Source organism: Gopherus evgoodei, chromosome 15 (genome assembly GCF_007399415.2).
Source record: "Gopherus evgoodei ecotype Sinaloan lineage chromosome 15, rGopEvg1_v1.p, whole genome shotgun sequence".
Classification (NCBI taxonomy): domain Eukaryota; kingdom Metazoa; phylum Chordata; order Testudines; family Testudinidae; genus Gopherus; species Gopherus evgoodei.
In genome coordinates, this window is record NC_044336.1 from 20,746,239 (window position 1) to 20,762,161 (window position 15,923).

At 38.7% G+C, this 15,923-nt stretch overlaps 1 protein-coding gene across 3 annotated transcripts in view; it reads left to right on the top strand.

The window, feature by feature from the left end:
• The first annotated feature begins 1,199 nt into the window (after nucleotides 1–1,199).
• The window catches only part of ATAD5 (ATPase family AAA domain containing 5), a 29,719-nt gene continuing 14,995 nt past the window's right edge, over nucleotides 1,200–15,923 (top strand). For all 3 annotated transcript variants that reach the window (XR_003996572.1, XM_030533898.1, XM_030533899.1), the window contains exons 1-11: nucleotides 1,200–1,722; nucleotides 3,568–5,381; nucleotides 6,180–6,267; nucleotides 7,926–8,090; nucleotides 8,848–8,992; nucleotides 9,600–9,684; nucleotides 12,249–12,430; nucleotides 13,291–13,448; nucleotides 13,758–13,911; nucleotides 14,148–14,450; nucleotides 15,810–15,906. Coding sequence is in view for 2 of the 3 variants with exons in the window: in XM_030533898.1 (XP_030389758.1) it covers nucleotides 1,657–1,722; nucleotides 3,568–5,381; nucleotides 6,180–6,267; nucleotides 7,926–8,090; nucleotides 8,848–8,992; nucleotides 9,600–9,684; nucleotides 12,249–12,430; nucleotides 13,291–13,448; nucleotides 13,758–13,911; nucleotides 14,148–14,450; nucleotides 15,810–15,906 (3,257 nt within the window). In the remaining variant the exon portion in view is untranslated. The remainder of the gene's footprint in view (nucleotides 1,723–3,567; nucleotides 5,382–6,179; nucleotides 6,268–7,925; nucleotides 8,091–8,847; nucleotides 8,993–9,599; nucleotides 9,685–12,248; nucleotides 12,431–13,290; nucleotides 13,449–13,757; nucleotides 13,912–14,147; nucleotides 14,451–15,809; nucleotides 15,907–15,923) is intronic.

Sequence of the window (15,923 nt, forward strand, 5' to 3'; positions counted from 1 at the left end):
CTACACTGTGCCAGGCCCTATCATATTATACTATAGTAGGTCCCATTATGTTAGGCAATGTACAAATACATAATAAGAAGCAGACCTTGCCCCAGTCTAAACAAACTAGACTGAAAGATGGTGGGAGGAAAAAATGAGGCACAGAGAGGTGAAGTGACTTGCCCAGTGTCACACAGCAGGTTAGTGGCAGAATAGGGAACAGAAACATGCCTCTTGAGTCTCAATCCAGTGCATCAGCCACTAGTTCGTGTTGCCTCTTCTCTCTCCTATATATCATTTTATTTAGGACCCACGCTTGCAAACTTACACGTGCTTGATTTTAATGCACCATGAATAGTCCACTGAAGTCTCACAGGGCATTAAGTTAAACACATACATAGGTCTTTGTGCAATCACAGTCATAGTGCAATAGTACCCAAAAGCACTAATCAGGATTGAGGCCTTACTGTGCTAGGCACAGAGGAAGCACTGCTTCAGAGCTCATGGCTAATCAAAAGACTCAAAATCATATTTAAAAAAAATGTAATGCAACTCATGATTTTGGGAAGACAACAGGCACTACCCAAGACTCTTGCCAGGCAGACCTCCTCCTAAACAGTTGTTAGCCTTTCTCTTGGGCTCAGCTTCTACCCCTCCTAGGCTCCAGCCTGTCCCTTCTCACCTTCTACTATAGATCCCTAAACCACTGGGTTGCAGGGTAGAGGCCCCAAACTGCCCCCTTTCCTTCTTTCTCAGGGTCTTTTCCCACCTATGCAACTCAGCCTCCTCATTGGCATTGGCCCTTTTCTGGCTGTCTAGAGAGCCTCCCCCTCTTGAACTGAGGAAGCACTCCCAGATTCCCCCTGAATGTCTACAGACAGCCATGGTACATACAACAAACCTGGCTCTTAGACATGTGCTCCTCCAGCACGTGACCCAGCTATCTTTCATTTCTTTCTCCCAAACCTGGCCCAGGTGACAAGCCCAGCCCCCCTGAGGGGGCCAGCTCACTATGACGCTGATGGTGCACTGTATAGGCACCCCAGGGTGATTTCAAGGCCCAGGAGGCAGTGGGACCATGTGACCTACACTCCGCACTTCTAAGGAGAGACCAGTTAAGACTGTCTCCTGTGGGGACCCCCATTCCGAGATAACTGAGACGAGGCTACTTTGCATTTGCAGAAAGTTTGACCTCTACTGCCTCCCATTTCTACCTTCAATTTTTACGTCATGACGCTGTACTCGCTCCACCCCCTTTCCATCAACGTGCAGGCGGCGCGAAGTCCCAACTGACAGCGACAAGCCCCTCCTCGCCGCTAGACCTCGTGACTTCACGAAGGGAGGAGGCGTGACCAGTTGGCGCTTAGCTCACGTGACCCTAGAAAGGCTTGTCGCCGGGGGAGGCGGAGCCGGAGCCGGGCCAGCATCACGTGATGCGGGAAAGTCTTGCTGTGTAGGCCTGCTTTGGTCACGTGGACCGGTTGGCCTCGCCCCCCTCTCGCGCCGGGCTCTCCGAAGCTGTCCCGCGCGCGCTTTTCTGCCTGGGTGCTTCCGTCGCGCATTAATTCCTGTCAGGCGGCTTCGGCCGGGCCGGGCGCTCTTGCCCCATGGCTCTGGGGCAGGGGTCTCCCTGGGACTGAGGGATCCTACTTCCCCCCTGCCGCGGGGGGGGGAGGGATGATGGGGAGAGTGACCATGGCCGCGCCGGCTCCTTCTGCCCCGGGGAAGGACAGTGACGCCCCGGTGAGACACCCGGGTCCGGCTGTGGGAGGGGCGTGCTTTGGGGTGGGGTTCATGGCGCCTGCGGGGGCTCTGGCGTTGAAATGCAGGGGGTGGAGGAGGGCTCTGGGGTCGGAAATCCTCGTGCTGCTGTTGTGGTGCTGTGAAGTGGATCTTCTAAGTCAGGGGCTGTGGGGCGTCGTCCTGGGGCTTGAGCAAGGAGCTGGGGTGCAGCGAGTGAGGGACATGTTACTGGGGGGCTGATGGGGATAATGTGGTGGAACAAAGCAGGGATGTGATGGGGCAGGGACAGTCTTGCTGTACAGCACCTAGCGCAGCAGGCTCCTGGGCCATGACTGGGGCTCCCAGGCACTCTGGTAAGACTAATAGTGCTAGTAAGTGATGGTTTGGTACTGCCATCTGAAAAGATTCAGGGGCTCTGATGTGGTGTTGTGGAGCAGCTTCACAATGCAGCATTGTGGGTTTCCCGTGGTATGGGATTGCACTTTACAGATGTCCTGGTTCTGTGGGGGTGTATGTTTCATGCTGATGTTGCATCAGGAGTTACTGTGGGGTGGTGGTTGTTGTTGTTTTACTGTTTGTAAAACTTCTCTAAATGCTAAATATTAATGAGCTAAGATATGAAGATTCAACATGAAAATGTTGTCCTGTTGCATCCCACCAACCCATCATCCTAGTGGTAAATGTCAAATAACAACTGTTAGCTTGAATTTATACGTCACTAATGCTACCGAAGTTATGGCTCAGTCTTTTTATTCATAATGTTTGTGGATTCCCTGAAGGCTGAAGGAGTCCACTCAATTTATCTCCTACAACAAAAACCGTAGTGTAGTGTAGCCTGTTGTTGATATTTAAGGCCTCATCTATCCACAATATTTTAGCTGTTATGAATGTGGTTGATTTTTACTGAAATAGATCATTTGTACACCCTACTATAGAAACAGTTATACTGGTATAAAGATGGTTCCTTATTCTAGTATAGCTTATGCCCCTTATTTTATGATGATAATTTGTACTGGTATAAGGACCTTTTATACTAGTACATCTGCATCCACTCTAAGGGGTTGTGCCACTTTAATTATACTGGTTTTCAACCAGTATAGAGTAGTAGAAGAACTGAGTGTAGAACATCCCTTACTATCAAATTCATAGGCAAATACAAGAAGCATAACAATTTATTACAAAATAATGACATTTGTACATTGAAGTTGGTTCAGTGATACCATTACAAATAAATGGTACTGGTCATATATCAGAGAAAGATGTAACAGATTATTTTCTATGTCTTGAGAAAAAAAATTAGAATGTAGTTTCTTTTCCTTGAGACATATTTTAATATTAATATTTGCATTTCAGTAATGCCTTTAGGCCCCAAACAATATCAGGTTGGACTAGGTGGTGTACAAAGGTGCACTTTGGTCACTGCCCTGAAAAACTTAGTCATAGTTCATTTTTCTTGAAGAAGGCTTCCTTAACTAAGGTAGTCCAGGATCCTTTCAGAGCTATTTTAGGCCCTGATCATGCAATTAACTTCATGCAGGCAGACCTCTGTGCAAAGTCTCACTGAAGTCTTTGTGGCTGTGCAGAGGTGCAGGGGTCTACTTTGCAGAGTGAATTTCAAGTGAGCTTCCCTCCCTAAGTTGCTGGATAGCTTTATCTAAAGTTGAAACATCTGTTGAAATACACCAACATATGAGTTTTCCTTAGAGAAAGACTTGATTTTTTCTTTTTAATCCTGTTAAATAGTTTGGCAATGTACTATTCAGTGTTACCACCTTACATATCTCATTAGTCCAAGTAACTGTTACTCATTGTTAAAATTAATGTTGAATTTTTTCTTTCTTGTAGCCATGCAAGAAACGAAGAGAGGAAGATCCCCCTATAAAAACAATTACAAAATATTTTTCACCATTAGCAAGAACAGTGGATAAAGTGTCACCACCAAAATCTAACAACATATTGGATTATTTTAAAAAGACTTCTACAAATGAGAAGACCACTTTACTCATTGGAGTTGGAGAAAATAAAATAAACCAGTCTTACCAGCTGTGTGTTGATGATGGCAAAGATTGTAAATCACCTTTGAGACCTTCAAAATCTTTTTCAAAGCTGAAAAGGAGAGGGAAGAGAGTTAATTTAAATAATAAATTAAGAGATATTAAAACACCAGAGAATCAATGTGTGATAGAAATTAATAGCAATGACAGTACAGATGTGAGGAAACCAAAGGAAGAGTGTTTAAATACAAGTTTTATTGATAACAGTGCTTCTGCTTTACTTGCCCAAAAATATGTAGAAGAATTAGCAGCAGATAATCAGCAAAGCAAAAACTCTTCAAACAGAGTCACCTGCAGAAAAGGTGCTAAGAAAACTGGAGCGGAACTAAATGTATCAAAAAATTACATTGAAAAATCAAGGAAAAGAGAGCACAAAGATGATACTGATTTGTCTGAAAATTCCTCTTCTGAAAACGAGCTGAATGAAAAGGAACTAAAAGATAAAAAACAAATCACATCTTCTAAAATAATTGAAAGTAAGAGTACTGTAAGTATTTCAAGTCTTGAAGTTAATGTGGATAAGACATCACAGTTAAATGATAGTACAGTCACAGTGTCATTTGAGGACTTTTTGAAAAGTCAAGGAGAAAATAAAGTGGATCAAATTCCAGAAACCAAAATGCCAACACTAAACAATTTTATTATAGCAAGTGAAACAGACAAAAGTGGTAGTACTAGTGTCCCTGAAAATGGCGAGGAGTCTCAGCAACTACCTCTTCGGACAGTAACTGTCCTTGCACAGATTCATCCCATTCCCCCAAAATCTCCGTCTCTGCTAAAGGAGCAAAAGGTTTCTAGGAAAATAGCTTCTATCTTTTTGAAGCAAAAAGGGTATGAAATAGAAAGAGAAAGCAGTCCATCTGTTTTAGAAATTGAACAGACTGAACAAATGACTCAGAAAAGAAAATCTAATGTAGTTATAGAGGAGGAAGAATTGGAGTTAGCTGTACTAGAAGCTGTAAGTCCTGAAGCTGTGAAGCCAAAATGTACTGTAGAAGAAAGACATCAATTTATGAAAGCTTTTAGACAACCAACATCTGATACGGTAAAAAGTGGAGTTAAAAAAATACCTGGAAAACTGAAGGAAGTCAGTGAAAAGCCTTCAAAACAAAATGAGGGAATGGAAGAAAGTGAACCAGCCTCAAGTACAAGACATGAAAGTGAAATACTAAAGGATTATATTGACAAACATTCACACTGTAGTACCGAAAAAAGTAGTACTACTAAGGAGAGACCTAATATGCTTAAAAAGAAAAGAAAGAAGGTTTTGGAGACTAAAGAAACAAATGTTCCAAATAGTAATGGAAATAATGAAAATACTGGGGCTAATGCTAATATTAAGGAAAAAACCTTAGATGATATAAGAATCTTATCACATCTGAAACAGAATGAATTAAGGAGGAGCCTAAGGCAAAAGAAAATTGAAACCTTCAAAAACATTACGCCTGAAAAAGCTAGGATTAGTAATACACTTTCTGAAAATGCACTAGGTGATAGTCCCCTACATGCTTCCACACCAAAATCAAGCAGTAGATCCTTGAGGAAAAGCAACATGTATAAAGCTGAGGTGATTACAGTACCCTTTGATGCAAAGAGCCCAATAAGGTAAAAGTTTGCATTTTTAGAATATCTGGTATATTTTGCTTTGGTAAATAATTTTTATCTACTAGAATGGTTGCTTATTTATATAAATTTCAGCATTAAAGGCCGGATATAGGTGGTAAGTGAATTGGGAAGCATTCCTACGTTTCCTACAAACTGGTGGGCCTGTTGAATAGCAACATGGAAGAACTGAACTTTTGACTGGTCTTAGAACTAGTAGAGCCCTATGCTGCAGCTGCTGTGTATATCTGGAACTTTGCAGCATCAGGTCCTTAATTCAAGTCTGGAGATTCATTTCTTCCATAGATGAAATAGTATTGTTACATTCTGGAGCATGTTTGCAGTTTTGGCATGTGGGAGGATGTTGCAACTTCTGCTAATCTGTTGAAAAGCAGATCACAATAGGTGAGTAGAAAATGGTATGCAAGATTAAGTATCCTCAGATGGATAAGAATTCCCTCTTATATTTACCCAAGTCAAAATTTTGATTTTTTTTTTCCAGGTTTTGTTTTTAAATCAGTGGAATGGGATAGGGAAGCAAAAGTTCCTATTCTAACTGTGTCTGAGAGCTTTAAGAATAAATGAACTACAGTAACTTGACACACTTGGAAATATTCTCTCTCTGACATGAATGTTAATATCATTTGAGTGTATGCCTGTGCTCAAAGGAAAAATACATTTAGCTCCTTTATTCATTAGGATTTTTGCATCTGTTAAGTCAGTCTTAAATTCCAATGAATCTGAGGTGTAGACTGATGCCTCCTTTAAAAAAATAATGTCATGATGTTTTTCCTTGTTTAGAATGAGGTTTACTCGAATTAATGCATCTAAAAAATCTGACAAAGCTGGAGCAGTGGAAAATGAAGAATTTACTCCAAGAAATAAAAAGGTAGCTTAAATAATCAAGTCTGTTATGTGTTTGTTTGAAAAGTCACTTGTAGAATATTAAAGTAAATAAGTGTAGCACCTTCTTGTTCCCCATTGTGTAATGTTAATCAACTAAGACTTTAAAAAGCCATTCACCTCAGGTGCACTGGTAAATGAGGGGACCTAAATCTTGAATTATTACAGAACTTAAGCTAAAATTTTAAAAATAAAACACATTTGGAAGATTAGTGTAATCAGATGCAATGTCCGTCTGCAGGAAGATGGATCCAGTGGTATTAGCTTTGCGAAGATACATCTGAATGAAATGGGACTTCTGTTTTACTGCTGTTACTCAGGATACTGTGGACAGCAGTAAAACTGTCAAAAATCATGTCAGGTTCCTGCTGTAGCTTGGGAAAAGCATAAGTAGCAACTGAAGCATGCACTGGAATTCTTAATTAGAGGAAAAAGACCCAAATACTGAAGGCTGTGAGGAGCAGGGAAAGATAGAGTTGTCTGTCAGGAAGAGATATCAACATCTTTGAGGATGCTGTGCAGGGATATCAAGAGCCAGAAAGCTCCTTCTCTAGCTGCTCTGAGGAAGGGAGTGAAGCTTCAATTATAAGGCATCTTCTGACCAGAGGCTGATACAAAATACAGAGTCTCTGATCAGGGCCCAGGGATAGCATCTTGTTCTAAATAGGTAAGGTTGGGCTTTTTGTCACCACCAGGCCTCCCAGTTTCATTCATCTCTACTTCTGGCTCATAGGTTTACGCCTCCAGCATGGGTGGGCTGAATTTCGTTTCAGGTGGACAGATAACCAGTATACAGTTTTGATGATGCAATCAGTACCTTAGTCTTGAACATGTTTCAGTAGGTGTGCAGCTGCTTTTTATAACGTACCTGAGAAATCTTTATCAGAATGATATTGTAGTACAGTTATATGGCAGAAACAAGCCACCTTAGACTTGGCACTACCTGCCATTCTAGTTGGCGTTAGCAGCAGCAGGAGCAAAGATTATTCAGAGACTCGAGTGCCTCCAGAACTGGGTTGATCATATTGGGTGCAGTACAAGAAAGCGTAAATTATTATTGCCTGTGCTCTACTTGTTTGTTTCATGGATAAATTACAAAATATCGTTGTATGGCTGTCAGGCGTCTTTCATGGGCGGTATATTATTTTTAATTTAATGTTTCTATCTTATCTGCTCCATAGTGTCTGCTGCTGTTCCACACTTAATTTTTTTTTTTTTAATCTTTAATAGCAATCCCTTCTGCTCTGATAACTTGTGTGGTGTCTTTGTAAAAGTGGTATCCAGTGATAGCAATAGACTTGTAAGAGTTATGGTCCTCATGATGATCACAGTTTAATCAATATTATCTATTTTGGGGAACACCCTATGGGCCTGTATCATACAAAAGATGAAATTAGATTATCACAATGGCCGCTTCTGGCCTGTGAATCTGAGTCTCCTGATCATGTACTTGTGTAAGATGGCACCAAATAAGATTTCCCTTAAGGAAAAACAGTGATTCCCGCAATCATTTTATTTCCTTGTAAATTGTATGCCACATGAGCTTTAAGAATGATGTAACTTGTGTAGACTGATCTTTATTTAAATGTAGAATATAGGCTATAAATGGTCAGGCATTTTTGTTGTTTTGTACTTTGTTGCTAGATGAGCTGTACTTCTAAAAATATATCCAAAGCTAAACAATTGATTGAAAAAGCAAAGGCCATACAACATAATAGATCAAAGGCTAATGAACATACCCCAACACCTGTAAGACGCTCGTCTCGACAGCAAGCTCTTGCTGAAAAGAAAAAATTCCAAGAAAATGAAGTAAGTCTGCAAATTTTGAGTAGTATAGAATCCATATTGCTTTTAAAGTTTAGATTCGTTTTAATTTCTTATCCTATGTACATATTTCTGCTATGGGATCATGTGAAGTGAATGGGGATGATGTGGTAGCATAGTTTTGGTTTTACACTATTAACTTGTATAAGCTGGGTCTGAATATTAAGGGATCATTCCTGCAACCATATGGGCTGGGGAATCAGACTCTAGCAGGACATAGCTTAATATAGTATTCTGACTGAGGTTTTTACTCTAAGTAAAAAGTGTCAATTTTTTTAACAGGAAACGGGTCATTTACCCAGAAGATGCAGGATCTTGGTTTCTTTAATATTGCTAGTAGTTACAACCAAAAAGGATGGGGAAGGCCAGAAATGTATGACCTATAGGCATAACTGTTCCTAAACAGAATGACATCTCATGGACAGTTTTTGGAAAAAAAGTTCTAAAATCACACCACTTTCACAATGTTCCTTCCTTTTTGTAGGAAAAAAGCTCACTCGTGTACTTGCTGCCTGAGTTGATTTTTTTTTCCTGTAACTTACTCTTTATACCCCTCTGTAGGAAACACAAGTAGAACTGTTACATAGAGCAATTTTCGAGCTTTGCAACGGTGTCTAATTTATCAGCTCCAGCAATACCCATCATTAATTGGTAGTGTTCACAATTGGAAACAGTAAAAGGAACAATTTTGGGAGGAAGTTGTATTTCATTTTTTATCAATTTCTTTTTGTTTCCTGTCCAGGATTCAGTAATAATTTTAGACTCAAGCCCAAGTAGTGCCACTGCTACTACACCGAGTGTGGAGAAAAAGCAAAAGAAACTTCGAAGTTTAAATGATGTATTAGGGAAAAAATCTAGAAATATGAAGGTTACTAAGAGCTCACACGGTAATTGGATTTAAATAAACACATTTAATTTTTATTTCAATGTATAAAGTGCCAGTCTTGAACACCAAGACCTACTTTGACTTCTGATTTGTGTGCTACACTAATAGATAATTAACAACAAAGAAACTATGTATATATGTCCTCTTGACAGTGTCCTTTAAATAGAGTAGAACAATTTTGGAAATCTCTAATTTAAAGAAACTAAAATAATTTCTGATACTCCACCATTCCTCTTCGTCGTCCTGCTAATTTATGTGGTTTTTATCATCATACTTTTATACACTCGTACTGAAGGAGAAGCTGACTATGCACAAATTACTGTCTGACTTGCAAGGTAAAAGTTAAACTAGAGAAAAATATTTAACAGTGCCAAGTAAAATATTTTTAGATAGAAGATTTTTAAGTTGACAGTGTCTCACGAGCGAGAAAGCTTTAAGGGAATTAAGTTACAGAATAAGTCTTTCATGAAGAAAAGTATATTAGATTTTAGGAATATTGCTGTATGTAACACAAAAATATCTAATATGGAGATGAAATTAGGATGAAAACATAACTGTAGCAATTATTTGGATGTTAGTACTAATCCAGATCTGCTTTATTTTTAAAGGAAAAGTAGGAGTCCCGCCTTCATTCCTGGGCAAAAAAGCTCAAAACATTGCAGATGAACCAATCCTAATTTTTGATGAAAGCAGGTCAGTCCAGTACAAATTGTGGATGATTTATGAGAAATGTATTGAATTCTTTCGTGGTCATATTGAAATACCCAGGTTTCTTTGTAAGCCTGTCATGTTACATAATATTTAAAGTACACATCAAAGTGTAGTAAAAATGTTTTGGGTTTCAATATCAATTGGTATGTTACGTATTAAAATGTTACAGGCTGATTTTTGTACTGTTGTTGTTGAGTCCTTTTATGTTGCTCAAAATCTAAACCTGCATTTAGTTAATAATGACTGAAATATGAAACATGTTAGAATCAGAGAACTGGAAGGGACCTCAAGAGGTCATCTAGCCTAGTTCCCTGCACTCAAGGTAGGACAAAGTATTATCTAGACCATCCCTGACAGGTGTTTGTCTAAACTGCTCTTAAAAATCCCCAGTGATGGAAATTCTACCACTTCCCTAGGCAGTTTATACCAGTGCTTAACCACTCTGACAGTTAGGAAGTTTTTCTTAATGTCCAACCTAAACCACCCTTGCTGCAATTTAAACCCATTGCTTCTTGTCCTATCCTCAGAGGTTAAGAAGAACAATTCTTCTCCCTCCTCCTTGTAACAACCTTTTATGTACTTGAAAACTGTTATCATGTCCTCTCTGTCTTCTCTTCTCCAGAATAAACAAACCCAATTTTTTTCAATCTTCTGTCATAGGTCATGTTTTCTAGACCTTTAATCATTTTTGTTCCTTCTCTGGACTTTGTCTCATTTGTCCACATCTTTCCTGAAATATGGCGCCCAGAACTGGACACACTACTCCAGTTGAGGCCTAATCAGCACATAGTAGAGTGGAAGAATTACATCTCATGTCTTGCTTACAATACTCCTGCGAATACATCCCAGAATGATGTTTGCTTTTTTTGCAACAACATTACACTATTGACTCATACTTAGCTTGTGATGCACTATGATCCCCAGATCACTTTCCATAGTATTCCTTCCTAGACAGTCATTTCCCATTTTGTATATGTGCAACTGATTGTTGTTCCTTCCTGAGTGGAGTACTTTGCATTTGTCCGTATTGAATTTCATCCTGTTTACCTCAGACCATTTCTCCAGTTTGTCGAGATCATTTTGAATTTTAATCCTATCTTCCAAACCACTTGCAACCCCTCCCAGCTTGGTATCGTCCGCAAACTTTAAGTGTACAGTCTATGCCGTTATCTAAGTCATTGATGAAGATATTGAACATAACCGGACCCAGAACCGATCCTTGCGGAATCCCACTCGTTATGCCCTTCCAGCATATCTGTGAACCACTGATAATTACACTGTGGGAATGATTTTCCAACCAGTTACGCACCCACCTATAGTAGCTCCATCTAGGTTGTATTTCCCTAGTTTGTTTATGAGAGAGACATGTGAGACAGTATCAAAAGCTTTACTAAAGTGAAGATATACCACATCTACCATATCTTCTTAAAATATGCCTTAGAACTGTGGGAACCAGGAAGATTAGTGTATATTCCTCTTTCAGGTTTGTTACTCTTAGTAAACCTTAGTGTTTAGCAGCGATTGTAATATGTAAATTATCTCTGGCGCTGTTCAGGGCAGCTGTATCTATATTTGCCCTCAGTAGTCCAGCAGTGGCACCCACTCTGAGGGTTTCGACTCCCTTGTCCACTTCCTGTCTCAGGCATACATGTCTTCTCCAATCTCACAGGGGTGACTCCAGGCTGAACAGTTTCCTGCTTTCAGTGTATTATTCCCAGAAAAAGATAGTCTGTTCAAGCAGGTTTATTTTTGCCGCCTTTTCAGAGAGTAGTAATAGTGTAATTGCCCACAGTTATAAGTTACCACACAGTTCTTACTAAGCAAGCATATTTTATTCTTAAGGTAAAAGCAGGACAGAGAAAATTTATTAAAAACAATAAAGAAACTAAATGCGTGTTAATAAGCTTACCAGAGTTCAACCCCTCATAAAAACAAAGACTCTGGCAGAAGCAGTCCTTCAGATTCCACCTAGGGTTTTTTTTGTGTTTCATGTTCATCATAGCTTCTGCCTAGAACAAGCACCAACTCTTATGGGGCCTCAGTAGGCCGAAGTCTTTCCAGTCGTTCCCTAAGGCTGGGAGCCCACCATGGACCAGAGGTCCTGTCCTTTAGCTGGATCAGAACAAAAGCCCTGAGTCAGTTGATCGCCAAGTTATTTATCCCTATGTCCTTTCTTTGTTTGTTGGTCTCTAGAGAATCCACTTTGAATCTTTTGAGGAGACCATGGATAGGCAATCAACCAGACAATGGGTCCCCTCATCAGGGTGAAACTTCAAAGGTGTGATAATCAGAAGAATTATGTTAGCATATCCCCCTTCTCCTAGAGAAGTTGTATGCAATTTCACAATAACATATAAACAATTTCATTTTTAATACAATGGGTACCACAGGTATTAAACTTAATTCAGGACTGCATATCTGACACAGTTTGGAATGAGTCAAATTGCTGGTAGGGATAAGTAAACTTTATCCATATTAAACACTATTGTGAACTCTGCATGCTTGGTAGCTTGATTGCTTTTCATTGTCACTTATTTTATTTAAAGCCAAGATACATCTGAAAATTCTCAAGACGATGAGCAGTTCAAAGCAAAACGTGAATTTTTGATGAGTGGTTTGCCAGAGTCTCTAAAAAGGCACATTGCAAAGAAAGCAGCGGTATTAGAAGCATACTCTGTGGCAAGTTGCTGTTTTCAGAAAGTTGTCCATGTACAGCAGAAGGATGATCGTAAGTTATTATTTGTCTGTGAACCTGTGTAAATTCAAGTAGGTCTCTAGGAGATCTATGTTGAAAATTAAAGGTTCAGAGACCAAGCTTTTTAGTATAACTATGATGGAATAATTGGCAGCTCCTACTTTTGCTTTGTGTTGCAGTAACAAAACCAGATAAGTTCATTGGCATTAAAAATAGTCTTGTCAAATACAGATTTTAAAACAGAGCTCAGATACTTCAGTAATATGGAACATAAATTCATAAGTAGACAAATAGCATGTTTAAAAGATATAATGCATAATAAAATAGGACTTGAAAAAACTACTTATTTAGAGAGGAAAAATCTTGCTTTTGGCCAGGTGGGACATGGAAGCAGCTGATCCTTTTCTGAAAGGAAATGGGATAAGAAAAACCAGAGCAGCCCAGGTGCTGCTACTTCTCTAACAGTGAAAGAAGCCTGGAGCAAAAGGGATCCCTGAGCTGCTTGCTCTTTCCTTAAGAGATGAGGGATTGTGCTGCTCTGCTTTCTTAAGAGGGTGAGAGAGAGGAATGAAAGTAGTTGGGGCAGTATGTCTGAATTTCTCCTGGAAGGGATCAGACTGAGGAAGTGACAGCCTTGCAAAGAACTAAAGGAGCCCAGAATGTATTAATAGGGGTGGCGAGAGCACAGGATAACTAGGTGGGAGGAGGAAGTATATGGGAGGGTATAATTGTTTAGCTGGTGGGAGCGTGAAGTTGATGGGGTGTGAAGATGTTGCGATGTAAATTAAATAGGCTTGGCTTTGAGGGTATAGCAGTTACTTCTCACTTGGTCTAGGAGGCTGAGTTCATGGATTAAGTACTTTTTTCTTAACTGTGTTTTAATTCTTACATAGGTTGTGTGGTGTGGAGGTTGACATCACCGTCCTGTCCCCTTCTAACCAAGCTAAGAGAACTAAACACTGAAGTAACTGATGTCACAAAACTCACTATTTCACTTGGTGAATTCTCAGTTATAAATTCAAAACCTAGTGGCAACAATTCTTTAATTGTGGTTAGTATTTTTAGTCTTTTATTGCTATAATAACTAAGAGTCAATCAAAATGGCTTACATTTTCAGGGCTTTTGATCTTTTACAAAATCCTGTGGCCTTAATTAAGGCATCTGCCCATGATTAATTTATTTAACTCAAAGTTGGTTAATGTAGCTTGCGCCTTCCTGTTATAGCGTGTCAAAGGATATGTAGTCGTGCTTAACAAACTAGTTAAACAATTCTGCTTTAATAGTGAAATTTTTCATGTAGGTTTATTTGGTCAGTGCTTTGGGGTATTTTGAATGGCTTTTTATTTTGAATTTATTGCAGTTGTCTGGACAGAGACCAGTTTTTCCCAAAATACTAAGGAAGTATTTGTTGGAAGAGATCAGATCTTCTAACTCACAGTTTCCTGTGAGAAAAGTTTTTTACCAGTTTCTGAAAAAGCAAACTGAACATGTACTTTTCAAAAATAAAAAACAAGGTTAGTAATGTATATAACTAAAACATCTGACATAGAAACAAGTAAATGGCAGGATAATGTAAATGTTTTAAAAAGTATATAAATAGAAACATGATCTGAATAAAACTACAGTAATCTTATTTTGGGTCATTGTGATTAAAGTATTTCTAAAATTTTAGGAAACGGTGAGGAATGTATAGTGTCAGTACATTTGAAGTTTTGAAATGATGTAATGCGTTTTATTCTTTGTTGATTAGTATGCATGAAAGAACACAAAACTACAAATTCTGAACTAGATCAAATACATTCTGAAAATCAGAAAGAAACCAAGAGGAAAAGAGAGAGACCCGAAGACCACAAATCAAAACGAAGAAAACAATTTGATAATGCAGAGACTGAATTAAAATCCAAAACTCCCAAGAGCACAGTTACCCAGGTATCCTGCATAAAGCAAGCAGACACAGAAAAAGTAACAAACATGGAAGCAAATAAACCCCAGGAACCTGATGTTAATACAGTAGAAGACAGTGAACTTGGATCAAAATTAAACCTTATCTCTGGTAACTTTTTACATTTGCTACTTAAATTCTTAGAAAATGCTCTTATACTATTACTTGAATGGACCTAGATGGGGCACATGGAATCCCCACAGTGTGCTGCAGAGCACAGTTCCAAATGATCTTTGGCAGATCCATAGAGGGGGAATGGAGGAGAGTTGGGAATTTCGTCAAATGGAGTGATTATAAATCTTGATTTAAATTACTTGCTTTACCTTTTAAATATTTACTTCAGTCAGGTTGAGACTTTGTAAAACTAACTTAAAAGTTTGTACTATTGCAACATTACATAAAAATTTGTAATGAATAAAATTATAAATGCTGTTTTGTTGGTTTTTTTTTTTTTTTTTTTTAATAAACGTCACTACTGGTAGGGTATCTTGAATTTTACAAAATGGCTATAGTTTTGTAACCTGAAACCAAACTGCTGAAAATTAAGGCCATCATCCTGTAAATAAGTTTGTGATTTTACTCACCTGAACAGTGCCATTAACTTCACTGAAAACCCTGATGGAGGAGCTTTCTTGACATGTGGAAGTTCAGTATATCAGAAGATAGCATTGGTTGCAAATGTAGCAGAGGCTATTTGCTTATCAATTTTGTGTTTAATTTGTGCTCTTCTCACAGCAAGGATATTAATGAGGGCCTAGATTTGTCTTTTTCATTGTAAATAATCATTTTAAATGTGAAACTTTTTGTAGAAAAAATCTTTCAGTAAATCTGAAATTCTATGGACAAGTAGGAAGCTAATCAAAGAAGTAAAATATCCACTGTAGAAATTTAAGATGATATGAAATGGGAGGAAAGTAAGGAACTAGTAACATTCAAATAATATAGCTGATTTTAATTAAAAAATTTGTTACTGATTTTTTTAAAAATAACTATTTATCCTGCTTAACCTCGTGTGTGTGTGTGTGTTGTTAGGCCCAATAAAGGGGTAGCTGGGTTACATTTAATGGTCTGTGATATGGATGTCCCGTCTGGCCTTAAACTCTATGAATCTATGCATAGAGACTGTCTTGAACTCGGATGTTTGTGTGTGCATGATCCTCCAACAGTGTGAATTCTGTTCTTTCTTTTTCTTTGCCTTTACCCCCCAACTTTCATGTAGTCCCCTGCACACAACCCACTTACTCAGGCTGTGTGCAACAACCAGCGTTTGGCTCTAAGCGCTTGTTGAGAACTGTCTTGGCTCTTTTTTGCTTCTGTGAGTTGGTTCATTTTTCCGCATTTTATTCTCTTAATTCCAGTGTTCCTCCAAAAAGCCTGCTATAAAATAATCATAAAATTGAACTCAACTTGCTTAGTTTTTCTAGATGCAGAAATGTTTAAAGTGGACAATTTCTATTTTCTGTGCTATAGGTGGTGAAAAGGAAGATGTGCTATGGACAGAAAAATATCAACCTCAGGACTCCAGTGAACTTATAGGAAACTCAACAGAAATAAAAAAGTTACACAGGTCAGATATGAGAAAAT